Below are 17,589 nucleotides of genomic sequence, written 5' to 3'. Positions count from 1 at the left end.
GCCATCCCTGGGGCTAATTGTGTTAAATTTGCCATGAACTGATTGCAGGGTAAAATGTTGACTGAGTGGTTTAAAGAGAGGCCAGAATCAAGGAGGTTTTTTTGGTGCAGAAAGTTGTATATGGGCTATTGTAACCAAAACATGCTGAGAAAGAATAAACAATTTTTACATGTTTGGACAAGAGGGAAATATAAATAAATAAAATTAAAATATGCTAAGACAGTAGTAACAATCTACACTAGATGAAAATGTGATATTTTTATGGTGCATAGCTTAACACACTGATGTGTTACATCAGTTCTGAGTAGTAGTATCTACCACTAACAATCAAATACAAAACTAATGCTGTGTATGAGCTCAAAGGAGAATTATTATTCTAAAGGAGCAAGAACTTGACTAGGATGTCATAGTCTTAGGGGAAACGGTGACAAAGAAAATGTTATAAAACTTGTTGTCTCTTGGATATTACCTAGAACTCCAACAGAATAGTAATCCTGCTTGGGGAGTATAAATTAGATGCTGAATGGATGAGTCTGGGGAGATGGGTTCCAGTGTTCAGTTTCGATTATAATTATAAAGGCAAAAATGAGAAGTCAAATACTGTGATTGCCTAAACAGCTAAAGGCAGTGTAACTGCGCCCTTTTTTACCAGTATAAAATGTAGCCAGGCTTGACAAGGCTGTAGCTGGAATACTTAAGTGTTTTTTACCAGACTGTGAAATGAATGAAGACTAGAAGGGATATCGTCAGTTTTCGTTAATGGAGTTGGTTCTTTTTTGCAAGTTGGATTACAATGAAAGGACGCGCTAAAGGACCACAAGGAGGGTACCTTGGTTCTTAATAAAATTTATCTGGAGTTTAAATGTAGAGTTGGACGTTGGCTCTGAGAAAATGTCCTTGCTAACAAGTGTTACATTTTTTAAAAAAATGACCTCAACCCAAAGTTAGATGATTAAACTAAAATGTACTAAAATGATGAAATCTGATTTTTAAGATAGTAGATGACTGAAGTGCATGTTTAGAAACAAATAAAAACCCTCTCAGTGAATGACAGCTTCAGGATACCACATGAAAATTTGCTGACTGTAGATGAATACTACATTAAGTATAAGCTAAAGTCTTCCAAAGTTGCATAAAGAATATCAAAGCAAGGGTTATGAACAAAGATCTGAATCCGGCCTTTAGATCTTAGAAGTCCAGGTCGTCTTTTTCTTGACTGTCATTAGGGGATGCTGGGAAAGTTTAGCATCAGTGAACTAGAACTTTTAGTTCGCTCCTTTATGACCAGACAGAATTGGCAGGAACTGTGCTTATATTCATACGAGGGCAAGTTGGAATAGAAGTAGCTGATTCTATGTCTGGGTTTCTGGTTTCCCTCCTCATAGGAGAGAAAATGCAGAAAAAATAAGAATTACTGACATGACTGTTTATATATCTCAGGCAAATAGAAATTGACTCTTGGATATTAATAGAGAAAAAAACATCAAAAATACACCAATGGGGGGAAAAAAATTGTCAAATTCTGTGCCGTATTTATTTCTCTCTTACAGTACTTCCAGTGGTGTGCCTTTAAAGAGATAAAGTTGCAATTACTTTCACTTTAGACTTCAGCAGGGAGAGATTTTGACACATCTTTGAGAAATAATGAAAATCAGGAAGAAAGGACTTCAACCAGTTGGGCTTTTACACAAGAAAGTGGGAAAGTTCATCGTGCTTGTAGAAATGACTTTGTATGGAATAAAAGAAACGATTTATAAAGAAGCTACTCAGAAAAAAGGAGAGATTAATATAAATTCTCCCCTACAAAACATGATGCGCGGATTAAGCTTAAACTGTAGAAACAATCCAAGTAGTTTTTGATGACAGAACTACAAGGCGCTGCATGAGGTTGTTTTGACTACCAGTACAGCTTTGTGTTCTAATGTAGCATCTCGTTTTTGCTCTTCTAAAACCACACTTGATTGTGTAATAAGAGAACTATGAAGGATTTTTATTTTAATATTCTGGGCAATCAGAGGTAAGGTGGCCTTTATCCTATATGGGTTCATGTAGGATACACTGATGTGTTTTCATGGCTTCTTGCTTTGAAGTTATCTTTTCTCCTGCCTAAAACTAGTCGTACAAATACATTTTTCAACAAAATGATTTCACTGAGAATGAGTTGGTGGAGGAATCCAAAAAGCCTGTGTACACCAGATAGGTTTATAGAGAGAATTTCTGGAATGTAGCATGCCAAAGTTCTTCAGAGTAATACAATCAATGTAAATTTTAAACCTGAATATCTGAAATAAGCAACTTTTAATACTGTTTTGTGTGTTCCTTGTATTTCAGGCCATAACTTCTGTGCAGAGGGACACAAATGTGGTGAAAATTCAGAATGCAAGAACTGGAACACAAAAGCTACCTGTGAATGCAAGAGTGGTTACCTCTCTGTCCAAGGGGACTCTGCGTATTGTGAAGGTAAACAAAATATTTAAAGACCTGTCCCCTTGACAACCTACTTAGAAACACAGTGTCAAGTGAATGGTTGACAAATTAATTTCACTCAAAAGTTCGGTTTCATGGTAGTGAATATCACAAGGGTCCTCTTTACGTTCATAAATATGAATTGGAGATGACAAGTGGCACTGGATCATTCCGATTACCTATTTATGGGCACACTTCACGGAACACCGTGTCATGACAATTTTTAAAATAACATTTTTTTCAGACAATAGCACCTACCTCCTAAAATGTTTCTTTAGAGAACAACATCTTTATAAGAAACATTTAATTTAGGAAGGGGGAATTCTGCTGACATTTGTGAGAAAGGTAAGAGTGAAGGCGTGCTGAGGTGTATGATACAGAAATGATGATCTGCCGTCCTTCCTGAAGTGCATCTGTGGGCCAGGTACTTTACTGAAATGGTTTTCCTATGACACAGAAGAGACTTGTTTCTTAGAAGAGTGTAGCCGAGGTACTTCTTTTGATGTATTATTCTATCACAGGAACAAATGCAACGGGGCATCATTCTCTCTTTTGTTTCTCAGTGTTTTCTAGAGTTTGCTGTTGTTCGTAGCTCTGATGGTACTTACTGCAAACTAAATTGATGAATCAACATATACCACATTCCTTCCTGCCTTTACATTGTGGTTTTTATTTGCCCTTGTATGTCAGGCTGCAATATTGAATCTTGGCCATCGGAGTAAGTTTTTGAACTGCTTTGTAAAAAATATTTCCCTCAATTCTTTTTGTAACGGTACTGGTGATGGGAGATGGCATTTTTGACAAGCTGTGAAGATATACTGTAAGAATTGAAAGACAGGATGAAAGAATGAAAAAGACATGCAGGGACTGGGCTTAAATTATCCTGCTTTCATAAAAAAGACCTCTTGGTGTATGTAAGTGAAAAGGACTGCTTTAAATAGCAGTTTACGGAACTGCTCAGTAAATTGCAGCTATAAATCTTGTGGTATTTAGTTCTCTCCAAACAGAAGTTCAAACGGTCCTATATATGCACTTTCAGTGACTGGGAAAACAGTTCACAAGTTTCTTTTAAAAGTTAGGCAGAAGATATTCTGTATATAGAAAAAGCTTTTTTTAATACAAAAAAACTGTGAGAAGAGCTGCTGTTTACATATTGCAAGGACTACTCTCAAATCAGAAGATAATAACAAGGCTCTTTATCAGCTATAATACAGAATCCAGTATTCGTTCTTTTTTGCTGTTTACATAAAATCAGTGCTTAACCTTTTTATTTATCTCTGTGGAAAAAATTTAAATGTCTTAATTTTGCAGATGTTGGTGGTGCATTAGGGGTAGTGGTGGGGAAGGAGCTTTATGAAGGAATTAATGGGAGTTACAACATATCTGGTCTGCGTTACATTCAATTTTGGAAGGGCAAATGAAGCCCCTGACTTCTGTGCATGTGGGTGAAACGTGAGGAGAGAGAACAAAGCTCCTTTAGGTGCCTGAGACCATGAGAGAGAGACTTTCTGCATGTTATGAAATTACACATTTGCTAGAAGGAGCAAAGTTTTTAGGAGGTAAAGTGGAAAAGGCCCTGCAGCAAGGGGACCTACAGACTGACGAATCGATTAGCCAAGAGGTGACTCCTTTCAGCCCTGTGAAACCCTTTCACTCCTCACAACAGCTTTCTGCAACATCTCTTTTTAGGCCTCTCTGATTTCATTTATGTGTTTAATCTGCTAAACACAGTCACTTCGTAGTTGCCTATACAACATCCTCAAATGCACGGTGGAGCTGTGATTTAAAGAGACGAGCTCAAAGGCGTGTGTCTGAAGGTAGAATAATGTGGCAGTATGTTGGTGTTGTATAGGGGTAGATTTCTTTTTCCAGTGGTTTTGGATTTCTGTGTGTCTTGCGTAAGAAATAAATATACGAAACACCTGACCAACAAATAGTAAACGTACAAAACACCTGTGGAAGCAAGGAAGATCTCATGCTCAGCTGTGGTTCTGAATTGGTCTTCATCATTTCTAAGCCTTTAAACTTAAAAGGCATGTAAGATTACCGTTGCTTTTGAGATGGCGAGGTTGAACTATTTCATACTCATGACATGTGCCAATAAGCTGCACCTTAGTTCAGAGTGCTCTGGATCATTAAGTTAGAGCTTTCCAGATTTCTCATCTCTCACAATGTATTTGAACTGCTTGTGCGTGTAAATTCTAATATGTGGTATTATTTTACCTTACCTGTGTTTTTACTGTTATTTCTACTCTCTTTTGTACGGTTTCATCCTGCTGGAACTTATAGCATCATTTAGATCTTGTAAGATCTCTGAAGAATTGCGTTTGAGTCTTCTTTGCCTTTTCACGTATATTTGTGTCTTTTTCTTTTTAAACATTCCATATTCACATTTGCAGTACAGTGGAAAAAACTGAAAAGATTCTAACTTTTCTCAGAGAATTGGCATCAGCAAATTTGGAAAATAAATAACAACAACCTGGGAGGCTTTTACTATTTATTCTCAGTAACTCCTTTTCAAGTAGTTAGCAGCTCCTTATGTCAAAATATATATGTAGGATAACCACCCACTTTATGTATTTCATTTCTGAAATAACATAAATGTGTTTAGGAAATACAGTTTCTGAAAACAAACAAGTAAATGAAGCTTATATTGAATGAAGGAGATAAGTGGAGATTCTCTGTGTTCTGTAAAAGCAATGTATTTCACTTGAAAACAGAAAAGTTGGGGTCTTTTTACATTTGCGTACTTTTCTTGCATGTATGAGACATGATTAGGGCATTCATCATTTTCAGAGAGACATATGGAGGTATTTCTGTTAATCATGTTGGCTGGGGTTTAATTATCGATGGGGATACTTAGGCACAAGCATTGAACCACTGTCCATTTATCTCTGCCCCATATTCATGGATAAATTTTGGGAATTGCACAAGTAGCTGGAAAGTCCCATGTCTGCAGGATGCAAACATTCATGTTCAATGTAGCAGCATTTGCACACTTGCAGCTGGGACTTTTTAGGACATGACACGGGAGCACCCGTGTTGAGGGCTGGAAGTCGCACCCATGAGAGTTAGAGATGCCACTGCAGTTCAGTGGCAAAACCAGGGCTGAAATGGGGAGTTAATTTAAGTCTGCCTAATGCTGATTCTTCCAGACACAGTATGTGGTCTGTACAGCAGGCAGACAAATATTTGGCACGTCTTCAAAGCCAGAAAACTCCGCAGTCTGTGACTACTTCGCAAATACTAACGGGACAGGCTGTGCCGTGTCAGCACATGGAGAGTCTGAAACTCAGAGGTAAAATGAGAAAAATTAAGCCAAATCAGCTGAAAGTTTGTCACTAGCGTGCTTATCCACACTTTCTAGATGCTAACAAGCAAACAGCCATCTCATCTGAAAAGAATATGGTCATTTTTCTGCTATATATTTCACAGTGAAGAGCAAAGGCAGAATTATTTTTTTCCCACCACATTTCAGTTCTGCATTCTTTATTACCTTCTCAACTTGAAAGATTAACAGCCCTTTCCTACCCGCAGGGTTGTTATATTGGTGCAAAAGTGATTATTACCTAGTGGCTGTTGAGCTCAGATTCATTGTGAGAGCCATTTAAATCCGAAGCAGGATGGATCTCCCAGTTAGGATAAATGTATTTTCTCAGTGACAAGAATGCATGAAACAAGAAAATTAGTATTAACCTTCTGTCCTTCGTGCACAACTACTTATGCCGCCAAGAAATATCTAGTAAAACTGATACAGTAGCACACCACGAGATGTCATGTTATATAGAAGTATTATTTTCGCTTTCTGCTTAACCAGTGTCACCAGAGAATGTTCCTGTGATAACGGGTGTAATATAGGAAAGGATACACTGACTAAAGTGGGCCTACAAGATCATTGTTCTCATTGTCTTGACTATATTGTAGCGTGTGTTTTCCCTCTATAGAGAAGTAGGATTGCACATGGTCTGTAAGGTGCCTTCCACCTGTCGATGTAAAGAGTATGAAATAAGTTGGACTTTGTTGAATTTCCCCTCCCTCTTCTGCAGTGATTTCACTGAGGCTGTTCTAATTTCACTGCATTGTGGCTTGGGATGTGACATGGACATTGTGCAGTATCCTATAAACCTTCCATGGGGCAGTGATGTATGTGGTTTTGGATGGTGTCCACGAGTTTGACTTCTGGATAATCCTTCTGTTTGTTCTCTCAAAAAACCCACCTCACAAGGCATCCGTATTTCCCATGCTCATCATTCACTTTACATGACAATAAACGTATGTTCTATGCTGTGTGGGTGGCCATATATGCATAACTACGTATCAGATACTTCATGACATTACCTAAAGTTTAGAAAATGGGAAAAATGTTCATGGCAAATGACTGTTCATTGCAAGTTCACTCAGTTTTGCTGTAGACTGAAACCGTAGCAAAGAGAAGGGCAGGGGAAGACTCGAAGTGTGCTAGAGCCAACATCACATCTCTGCCGCAAAGACTGTGTCAATGGCAGCATTTCAGTTAGAAACAAGTTCTCCCATGGGGACTAAAAAAACCAAAACCAACCAAAAAGCCCCACCAAAAAACCCAACCCCAAACCAAACAAATCACAAACAAACAAAATACCACAACAAAACAAGAAAAAACCCCAAACCGCCACCCCCCTGCACCACCAAAAAACCCAACCAACCCGCTCCAACTTTCCCCCATTTTTATAAACACGGAACTTGGTGCCAGGTTGTTTTTGTTTTTTAAGAGTTTCACAATTTCTTCAAGAGACCCTTGTTAACCTAATTTTTAATCTTATCAGTGAAAGTCCCTTCTCTTGGTGATATAATGCAAATAATACATTGGTCCTGTCTACTGTTTTAATAAAAACTTTATTTTAAATGAACTCGAATTCATCTTTTATAATGAGATCAAGAGGCAGACACTTGTCAGTCTCCTCCATTTGTGGCTTTATGGACTTTAATAAACGAGACTGCAGTTTCCTTCTGCTTTGGGCTGCAAGTGGAAGAGACTGAATTAAAACCAAAACAGACCCTTCCCCCTGCCAAGTGCATACATCCAAAGGCAGAGATGATATAAGTGCTAGTGCGTGGAAAGTTTTCAAACAAAATGTTAAAGTTTTATACTAAGGAGGTTCATGAGCTTGTTAGAAAATTATGTTTATGCCTTATATGGCTCTAGATGGATTATTTGTGTTATCAAAAGTGCTTTTATATTTCCAAGTGAATTAGTTTACTATTCCAACTACCAAACCCTGGAAAGTGAAATTATTTGCCATCCCCTGGAGTAATTTTTGGTGCAATGTCACGCTGAGATTTATATGAAAAAAGAATTTAATTTCTAATAAGGTGTAACCATATGTTTTGGAGTTACTGTAATAAAGTGTCATAAATAATTATGGCTCCAAAGAAATTCAGCCTTGCAACTGTCAGTTCTTATGTTAGTAACTTGCATTTGAATAGATTACAATCATTGCTATGAAAGGAAAAAAAACCTCTTTGCCTCTTCAGAATGGTGATAAAAATCCTGCTCTGCGGCTGTTTAGACTTTTTGTTCAAATGGAGGGATTGGGGATGCTGTCTCCCCTTCAACAATTGCTTACATGTGTTAGGGTTGCATTCTTCTGAATTGCATTGTGCGTAATTTAATATCTCATATATAAATCTTTGGTTTTTACCTTTCGTTATTTGCCAAGAAGCGGCTGATCATTTCTAAGACAGAATGAAGCAATAGTGGGCTAGTTCACTGCCTGTCTCTTCAATCTATATTTGCATTCATCCTCTAAGATCTCTTTGCGTGCCCACATTCCAGATTTGGGTGCAGGGCTGCGTTTATGCTTCTAACTTCTTTTTAAAAATAGAACTTTATCCCATTTTTAGATGACTTAAAGAAAAACTCAGTGATGTGTTGGCTACTAATTGTAGCAGAATCTGACTTTAAAGCTGGCAAGTAAAAAAAAAAAAAATAGATTGTATATTCCTGCTGGATCGGCATCGTTATCTTTACGCTATAATGACCCTTAAAGGAAATTGTCCCCATTGTGTGTTCCAGCACTGAAAGAGGGAGAAATCTGTGCCATAAATAGTGACTTGATATGCATGTACTAGCCCTTGTGAACAGAAAGAGCTCTTGCTGTACTTTACCCATTAAGCGCTTGTATTGATCCGGATATCATCAAAATTCTATCTTCAAATTAGGACAGTATAGCTCCTGTCATGTTTCTGCTGACATCAGCAAATAAGGGAAAAATTTGGAAGAGTTTTTAGTGGCGCTATGGCAGGTTAGACCAGGTAAGTGGTTGTAGCAAACAGTTGGCAGCAAAGCAAAGAAAAAGATTCCGTGTTGTTTTTGTAATGATGGTCAGAAGTTTGCTAGTGGCTGAAGTGGACTGATAAATGCTGAGAAATATTTGTATATAATGAGGAAGTTTTGCTTCCACTTGAATGCAAGCCACTTGCAGTGCTTTTATATGAATTGCTAAAAAGTGTGCACTTAGCTCTTAAAACTTAGATGTTGAGGTTTTGCTCTTTTTAAAATCTGGAGCATAACTAGACTAATTGAAAATGATGTGTGTGTGGATGTACCTGTGACACACCTCTGTGTGTGTGTGTGCATATATGTAAAATGGTATTTTCCTGTTGGAGCACAAAATGCTGCCTGGGATCTGACAGAATAACAGCTTTCCCAAGGACCTGTGAAGTCAAGGTGAAGACTACAAGGTTTACGTTTAAATTGTGCTTTAGGCAATTTGGTGGAACTAATGTATATGCACATATGAGACATAGGGTCTTGTTTTCCATTGACTTTGTGTTATGGAGCCCAGTGATGTGTTTAGTTTTAAACTGGATCCATTGGCTGCACATGAGGCCCTGAGAATGGGAAAGGGCTGTGACAGGGCCAAAGGCTCTGGGGTGCAGTGAGTTCACATCGCTCCATAACCAGCTGTTCACAGCTGGGGGTCTGCCCATGTCCGGCAGGAATCCAGATCAGGTTCCCTCTTTCCTCCCCCAAAGTACTGTTGTTTTATCAGACAGTATAAGAAATCATCTTGTCTTCAGGCCATTTTTCCTTCCTAGCAGCAAAGAGCATTAATGATGAAAGCTGATTTTAGAATCTTTTGGTTGAATACTGTTTAGCAAGCTGTTTCTGAATTCTCTACTGTAGGCCGGTGAAACATATGGAGTGGGCTCAAAAATGATAGTTTCAATACACCTTGCTGAGCCATACACTCTGATTATTTCGGAGAAGCTATGGGATTAAGTATTACAGCCAAGTCCAACTAGCCTCAATATCACACAACAGCAAGAGCAATACATTCTGAGAACATAGTTTTAAAGCTCTAGCAAATGGAAATGTCAATCAACATGAGATAAGATTACTTTGGCTTTTTCTTTCATTGTGATACCTGGTTTGTAAAGGACATCATTACTCTAGAGTGTATTGCTAATTGTTTTTCACTGCCTAGAAGGTCAATTCTTTTTAAAAGCTACTGGATGTTCACGACTTAACTTGACAAAAAAAATTCAATAACAAAAAGTATTAACTGAAAAACAAATGCCAGTAATGGACTAGTATATTTATTCTGGATGGCTGAGCAAGGCTTGTCTAGCATGCTTTGGGGACTATTGCTGCAATGGATTCTGGTTATGACTGGGCAATTGCTGCAGTTTGGGACAACTGTGTACCTGGGGTTAGATGGGTCCCACATAACCAAATGTAATTCCAAAGTTAGCGCTGCCTTCAAAGTGGGGTTGGAATAGAAAACCTCCAGAAGTAAGTTCCAACCTATATATTTTTTTATGATTCTATCGCCTCTTATTCCCGTACTGTGTTTTGCATCAGGAGCACTGGAGGGACACTAGGTGCTGTTGACTCCCCGTGGTTACCTTTTGCAGTGCTTGAGGATGCAGAGAGGGCAACTATTTTGCATAGTCGAAAGTCTTAAAATGAGAAAAATGTGATCTCTTAACTGCTTGTACTTGTAAACTTTTTTTCAGTTACTTGAAAGAAACTCAATGTGCAGTTTTGAGACTCAAGCTGTCTTTCCATTGCTCTTAAAGAATGGCTTTGAGGGCATGGAATTCCTTGTCCAAATGGCAGTTCTCATAGCCAGTTTATAGATAACCTGTTGGACCAGAAGAGGGAAGGATGTGCATTTGTTCTGCAGCAAGGTCAGTTACAAACTGAACACCCCACCGTCTACCCCATCAGTTTTGGGAACACAGAAATGAACTTAATTTGCTAGAGGACCATGTGAAGGATTTAGAGGATTCTGATCTCAGCCTAGAGGTTGTTGAGTCCTCAGGTAATGGATGCAATAAAGTACGTGTAGAAAATAATTTTGTTCAGATTTGTATATAGATATTAGGGATCTTGGGGAAAAAGGGCATTAAACTCCTCAGGGATGTTCTCATCGCTGTGGTGTGTCAAAGACATTTTTCTCTTAAAATGCCCTTCATGACCCTTTTAAGGAGTTTCAACTGCTTCTGTACAAGTGGGTCTGAGGTTCTGGTGCTTCTTGAGCAGATGCTGAGGTGTAAATGAGAAGGGACCCCATGGGACACAGTGCTACTTTGGCCGTGAAGCCACAGCACCCATCTTGGGAGAAGGTACCAGGGCTGAGCGTGGCTACAAAGAAGGTGACAGTGAAAAGCTCAGGACTTGGTGAGCTGGGGGACTTATAGTGCCTGGGGTCTGTAATATAGGCTGCAAATACAGCAGCTTTGGTGCATTCGGGGAAGGATGTCTAGTAGATGTTCTGTGTCGACCAGTTTAAAATTAAAATTAAGGGTTTGCTCTACCTAAAGACAGTTCCAAAAGAAAGACAAAAAAAGGACAACAAACCACACAACCACCCTCTTTTCACCACAACTCATGTTTGTTGTGTTTGGTTTTTTTTTTAAACTACTGAATAAAATTAAGTTTTTATCCTTCAGTCAAAAACCTAAATGGAAAAATCATCCGTTTTCTCATAGAAATATTTATTTGTTATTATTTTTAATGGAAAATGTGTTTTGCCCCTGCTAATAGTATAACTGGAGGCTGTTCCAGTAAATATTATCTATTGCCTTTTTCCTTATGCAAACATATTTTGTTTCCAGTAGATGGGAAAACTAAATTGGTTCTGAAAGTACAAGAGTCACTAAATCATGACAAATGTCAGTTTATACTGACACATTTCTTCCTGCAAGATGTAGTAAGTGACTTACTGAGATGGTTCTGGGTATTCAAAGCTAATGTGCATATAAAAAACAAAGCACAAAAGTTAAGTAATCATCGAGAAGGATGTTTTTGCTAACCGAGGGCTTTGCTAGATGGTTAACTCTCTACTTTCTTTTTGGGTTTCTGCATGTGTATTTTGCATCTGTTCCCAGCACTTCTCCTTATGGCTTTTGTTCAGATTATCATGGAATGGAGTTGTACAGGGTGTGTCTCTCTTAAATGCAAATAATTCTGAATTAATTCAGAGGCGTTGAGCTTTTGGCATTATCCAGATGCACTAGGGTTACCCCGGTGTAGAGCAATTTTAATATATCTCTTTCTGCTCACCACTGAAATTGAGACACAATTGCTTTATATATTTATATTAAGTTTTATTTTCAAACAATATATCAAGTCCCAGTTTTTTTCAGTGCAATTCCTTTATGGAAACACTTTTATAAATTTAGCGAAGAAAAAGAGCAACATATTTTCTTATTGTGTTGCATAAGGAGCTGTATTTGAACAGAAACTAAAAATAAGACTGTTTTGTCTGGTTGCACTGTCCTAGTAAGAAAAGGGAGCGTTACTTGGGCCTTCATAGATGTCAGATCCATCCGTTTCCCCTTGTATCTCTGCACAGGTTTCTCTTTTTCAGTTTGCTGTCTGGAAAGTGGGATAATGGTGTGAAATAATCCCTTGGTTGTCTTGCTTGCAGTATTGTGAGGTTTACTGGATGAAGGTAATTCATAAGGGGGACAGCACAATAATGCCACAAAATAGACTGAAGTAAGTGTAGAGAAGTAAGCAAACTGCTTACACAGCGTGAAGAAAAGTGGTTGCTTTACTTTTTTAAAACATGTATTTAGTTTTAAAATTTTTATTAACCAGGCATTATTGACAACTGAGGAAAGGCTTTCTATCAAATATTCATTTACACATCTAATTTTTAGTAAGGTAATTCCTCTTATTCTGTAAGATTTTTGATAGACAAATCAGTTTAATTTAGGTAGGCAACCACCTCTGAAATAACTCTCAAAAAGTGCATTTTTCTGAGACATCTACCTCTATTTAATAACCTGCTGCTTTGCTGCTTTGTACCTGGAACTTTTAAAAAAAGTTAGAAAGAGACTTTGATTCAAGTAATTGAAATGAGCACTAAAGTATCTCCAGCATCTACAAAGATAACTCATATTGATGTTACTTTCCTATTGATTTGCTGACTCTTACAATAATTTTAGTATTCATTTTTTTCTAGAAAGATACCTTGCCGTTTTTCCCAGTTAGTGCATCTATTCTTTGTATCTAAAGGGTAAATTTCAAAATACCCTTTGGGTGTTCTAGAAATTTTTCACTGTCCTTCTTAGCACTTTTGATTTCCTCAATTCATTTCTAGATTAGACACCTCAGTTTTCCTTCTCGCTATTGATAGTCTCTGAATAATTACATTTTATTAATCTTATTTTTTATTGGTTCTTTTGAAGATGTTGCTGTGTTTCCATCTTCTCCTTCACTCCCTCACTGAAGCCATGTATGTCTCATACCAGTTGTCCCTGTCACGATCACTGTGTTTCAATAGTAGAAAATCATTTTCTCTCTACTTACAGGCTTAAAAAAGTGCTTGAAAATGATTAGGGTGGAATTTGCTATAATAAATATAAGTTAGGTTTTCATATTCTCAGTTCTACTTCTTTTTTTTTTTCTTCCTTGATCTATTTAAATATGTGATTGTTGTGCTTAATGTGCAGTAAACCCAAACAAAATAAACCCTTTCCCGTGAAATACAAACTCCTTTTTATCTCTCATCTTCCTTAGGATGGCTTCCTTCTCATCTTCATTTTCATTATTTTGTTTCCCTAATTCTTATGACTCATATTTTCCCTTCAGTGTTTCACCAGAGAAAGCATCTCTGTGTATCGGTAGCTATTAGTGCTGAGATAATTATATGAATACACAATAGCGTCTTCAGACGTGAATGTGAGTTGGTGTTGGCTCAGAGACACGCTGTGTTTTGCAAAAAGAGAGAAGAACTAATTTGCGAAGAGTTTGCACTGAAAAATGACAGGTTGCCTTAGGTCTGGCTCCAGGCGTGGGCCAAGCGGGCAGCAGATCTCTTTCCTGGCAGGTTGACCATACCCAAACTCTGCTTTCCATCTGTTGGAGCCCAAGATGCAGAAGATGCAGGGCTTGGTGGTGCTCCCGCTTCTGCTGCCCAGGGGAGAGATGATAAAGTAGGGCCTGTCGGCGTGGTGGATGGTCAAGAAATAGCTGTTGCCGTTCCCACTTTTTCTGTTTCCTCAGGAGCACGTCACTGGGGTCTTTATTTCCTTGCTTGTCCTTGCACATCCATAAGGCAGTAAAACTCAGTTGATTCAGCGCTTTGCAGTGTCATGACTGTGCTGCTGGCTGGTTTGTGTTTCTTCTTCTCCAGACCATTGCAAAGAACATAGTGCGACATTTGGGGCAATAGAGATCCCACGTGAGCCTGAAATTGTTGCTGATGCATTCCTGCTTCCAGGAGCAGGAACTATCCTGATGATTTTTCTCTCCATGAAGCTCTTCCTTACTGCTAAAATATGGGTGTTGTTTTCCATTGTGGGCTTTTATGCAAACGGGAAGAGTTTTGCAGTATTTCTATGGACTTGTATGGAAACGTAACTGAGAAAAATGGAAAATCGGCCAAGCATACTGGGAAGATGAAGATAATTGCTGGCTAGTAGAATCTGTGTAACCAACATTTCGGCTCATTCAGACTCTTAAGAGTAGATAATGCATGTGAATTGTTCTTCAGTTAAGCACTATTTTACTGGAATTCTAACTTCTATTTAGGAACCACTGTGCTGGTAATGAAAAGTTTCCTCCGTTTATTTGGGCACAAGCGACACTAACCTTTGAAGGTCAGGCCTTTGCCTCTGTTCTGGAGCTTGCTTTAACCTGGTACCCCTTAGGTGACTTTATTTGCTTTTTGGCTTGGAGTCCAGCTAGCTGAATCAGTGCTATTGTGAAAAGGTCAGCAGCAATCTGAAGTGCATTCAGTTTTCCTGCAAGAATGTAAGGCACAATTTCTAATCTGCCTTTTCTATGAGGATCAGTGCAGAGCCTGGCACGGCCACTGTGTGTGGCTTTCATCTAATGATTTTCCATACAAACAATAATATCAAATTTGGATAAAAACAATGCACCTTCGTGGCTGGCAGGGCAGCTGATGTTTGACAGTGCAGCAGCTGCAATGCACCAACGTACCTTTTAGTAATTAGCACCTTGCTGTTTTTACTGTCAGCGCTATCCTGCATAAAAGGCTACAAAACACTGGATATTATAAAGCCATTCAGCTTTTGCCATACGCTGTTTCGGTTGCCAGGAGTACTTGGTTTTGTGTTGTGTTACATGGGGAAAGTGGCAACTCAGTCTGAGTGCGAACAGATTCCTGTCAGTTGTTTCTTGGTTAGTATTGGCATTATTGGATATTCATTAATGTGCAACAGATGATGAATGTGGAGGCGGACTGAACCATCTTCTCTCATTAAGCATTTGGAAACAAATGAATTTCCATTTCAGGTGAGCAGAGTTCTTTTTTTCCTTAGTTAACACAATATAAATAACTGGAGCTCAGTTAAATCTATTTTACAATTCACATAAATCTTGAAATGAACTAATGAGTAACATGGAATAGAGAACTGTATCTCAGATTGCATGGGATCCTAATCAATATGAACTCCCCTGGGCTATTATCTATTTTGTGCTAGGTTCTCATTGATTTTATAAACATTTTAGCACTAGCCATAATCCCCTTTGAATAGAAATCCTTCCTTGGTAGTTTCTCCTGTATTTTAATTAATTCTAAAATGACCGACTTGAGAAGTCATCCTTTAATTTATTACTAAAACGGAGAAGTTCTCCCAAGTTTTCTTTGCAGTGCTAATCTGACCCCTGTGAGATCAGCAGGTATATTCTCAGAATTGGTGATGCTGAGAAAGCCTGAGACAGCCAAAAAGTGCCGAAGTTAGAAACTGCTAGAAAATTAGAATTCTTGAGCAGAAAGCAACCCATTTGTAGTGAGGTATTTTCTTGATTTTAACTCGTGTGAGTTGGGACAGTGTTCTTTCCTTCAAAAGAAAAAACTTGAAGGAGACTGAGATGATCCTTCTGGGACTGGAGAGTTGGGACATGGGCATTATACCCTCCTTCTAATTTAAAGATATAGGGGACATAAGCTGTCTATTCTATTTTAAACTGAATTAGTTGAATTTTTTTTTTAAATCAATGATTGGTGCAATTTCTTTGACTTAAGTCTTGGAGAAGAATATTTAAGTTGAAGAGATGATATTGAAAATGTTTTGTTGTGACATAAAATAAATATCCGACAACTAGCATAAAAGCTGGCACTGTTATTCCTTTATATATATATTTTTATATATAGCAGTAGGAGGTATTTTGACCCGTAGATAAACAGACTGTATCGTCTGTTAAACTGTTCGGAGCTACAGGGGATAAACTGAGTTGGGGCTGTCTGAACTGCAGCGGTGTCAGATGCTATTCTTTGATATTCCTGAGCAGGGGTGCATTTAAACCCTAGGGGAGTTTTCTTTGAACATATGTCAGTTGTATGTCTTATCGTAGGCTGGTTTTATGTGGTGGGGCATATTGGATTCTTGCTTGGCTATATCAAGAAAAAAATGCTTCTTGAAAAAATGGAGAATATCTTTTTCTTGCAGTTATTCAACCAACAGCAGGACTGAACTGCTCTGTAATGTTTAGCTGAACTGCAGGAATAATGTGATGTTATGATAGGTATATAGACAGGAAATAACCTGTATATGTATATAAGTATATATACACTATAAAATATTAACTTGACCTGAATCAATGTGCTTGTAGTGTACCACTGAAGTTCCAGCGTTTTGTTTTTTTGCTAGTTTTAGATTAAACCTTCCTTAAGAGATGCCATTGCAGTTTTAGGGTAGCTGTAGGATGCCATTGTAGTCTCAGGTTTTTTTCCTTCCACATAAGATGTATCAGTAAGTGTGTGTATGTATCACATGGCATGGGAAGATCTAAAGACAGAGGACTTATTTATGCTTATAACTGCTTAAATTTCTACAGTGTCTGAAACTTATGTTTTTTGAGACGGGCTATCACTGTGATAGGTGTTATTCAGATGTACGATGAAAATAGGATTCATTTTCCAGGAGGCTTTCTAACCTCAGACAAGAGACCGTGTTTTAGGTAGGAGGAAAAAAGTATGTGGGAATGTGGTTTGAAGCTGAAATCCTAGAACAGCTTCCTTTTTCCTTAAGTAAAATCCTGCTTTTTTAAGTGAATAGTTTCTGCTTTAAAAGTTATTTTTGTAAACCCAAATATGCATTGAATCGTGATGATGAAAGTAAGGCAGAGACATCTCTGAGCAAGAAGGAAGGTGCAGTAAGTTCTTACTTCAGCAAGAGCTGTCAGCCTCTACAACAGGTTTTGTCCTCAGATGAAGTCCATGGTGCCCAGCTTGAGATTGGATCTCAGCAAGGGTTTCCTCTCCACCCAACTTCACGGGGCTGGCAGTTCCTCCAAGGTAGCAGTGGCTCATTTCCACCCCAGAGAGAGCTGCCGTGTGACACTTACTGCCCCATGCCAAATATTGTCAGGAGGTAACAGCACAGAACCACAGACAGGTGGAAAGATGCAAAAATGTGCTTGGAATACACCTTGAGCTGAGTCATTTGTCAGGGCCTTTAGGTGTCATGGAAAAGGATTATTCCTAGGAGATTTTGAAGGGAGATGCTTGGGGTGGTGTTGTTAATGCAAAACTAATTTGAGTGCAATGTGAGAGAATCAGTGATTGTGCTTTTTTTTTAGTAATTGTCAAAGGTGGCTCTCATGCTTTGATTCTAGTTAGGAGTCAGTCTCTTGGCACCAAATGTGTGATTACAGGT

At 38.3% G+C, this 17,589-nt stretch overlaps 1 protein-coding gene across 1 annotated transcript in view; it reads left to right on the top strand.

Moving 5' to 3' along the window:
* Positions 1–17,589, top strand: part of NELL1 (neural EGFL like 1) — a 266,466-nt gene that overhangs the window by 81,077 nt on the left and 167,800 nt on the right. The window contains exon 11 of the mRNA XM_082058496.1: positions 2,332–2,460. Within this exon, the coding sequence (XP_081914622.1) occupies positions 2,332–2,460 (129 nt within the window). The remainder of the gene's footprint in view (positions 1–2,331; positions 2,461–17,589) is intronic.

This window comes from Streptopelia decaocto (genome assembly GCF_964273445.1).
Source record: "Streptopelia decaocto genome assembly, chromosome: 7".
Taxonomy (NCBI): Eukaryota; Metazoa; Chordata; class Aves; order Columbiformes; family Columbidae; genus Streptopelia; species Streptopelia decaocto.
This window is presented reverse-complemented; position numbering and strand designations above follow the sequence as displayed.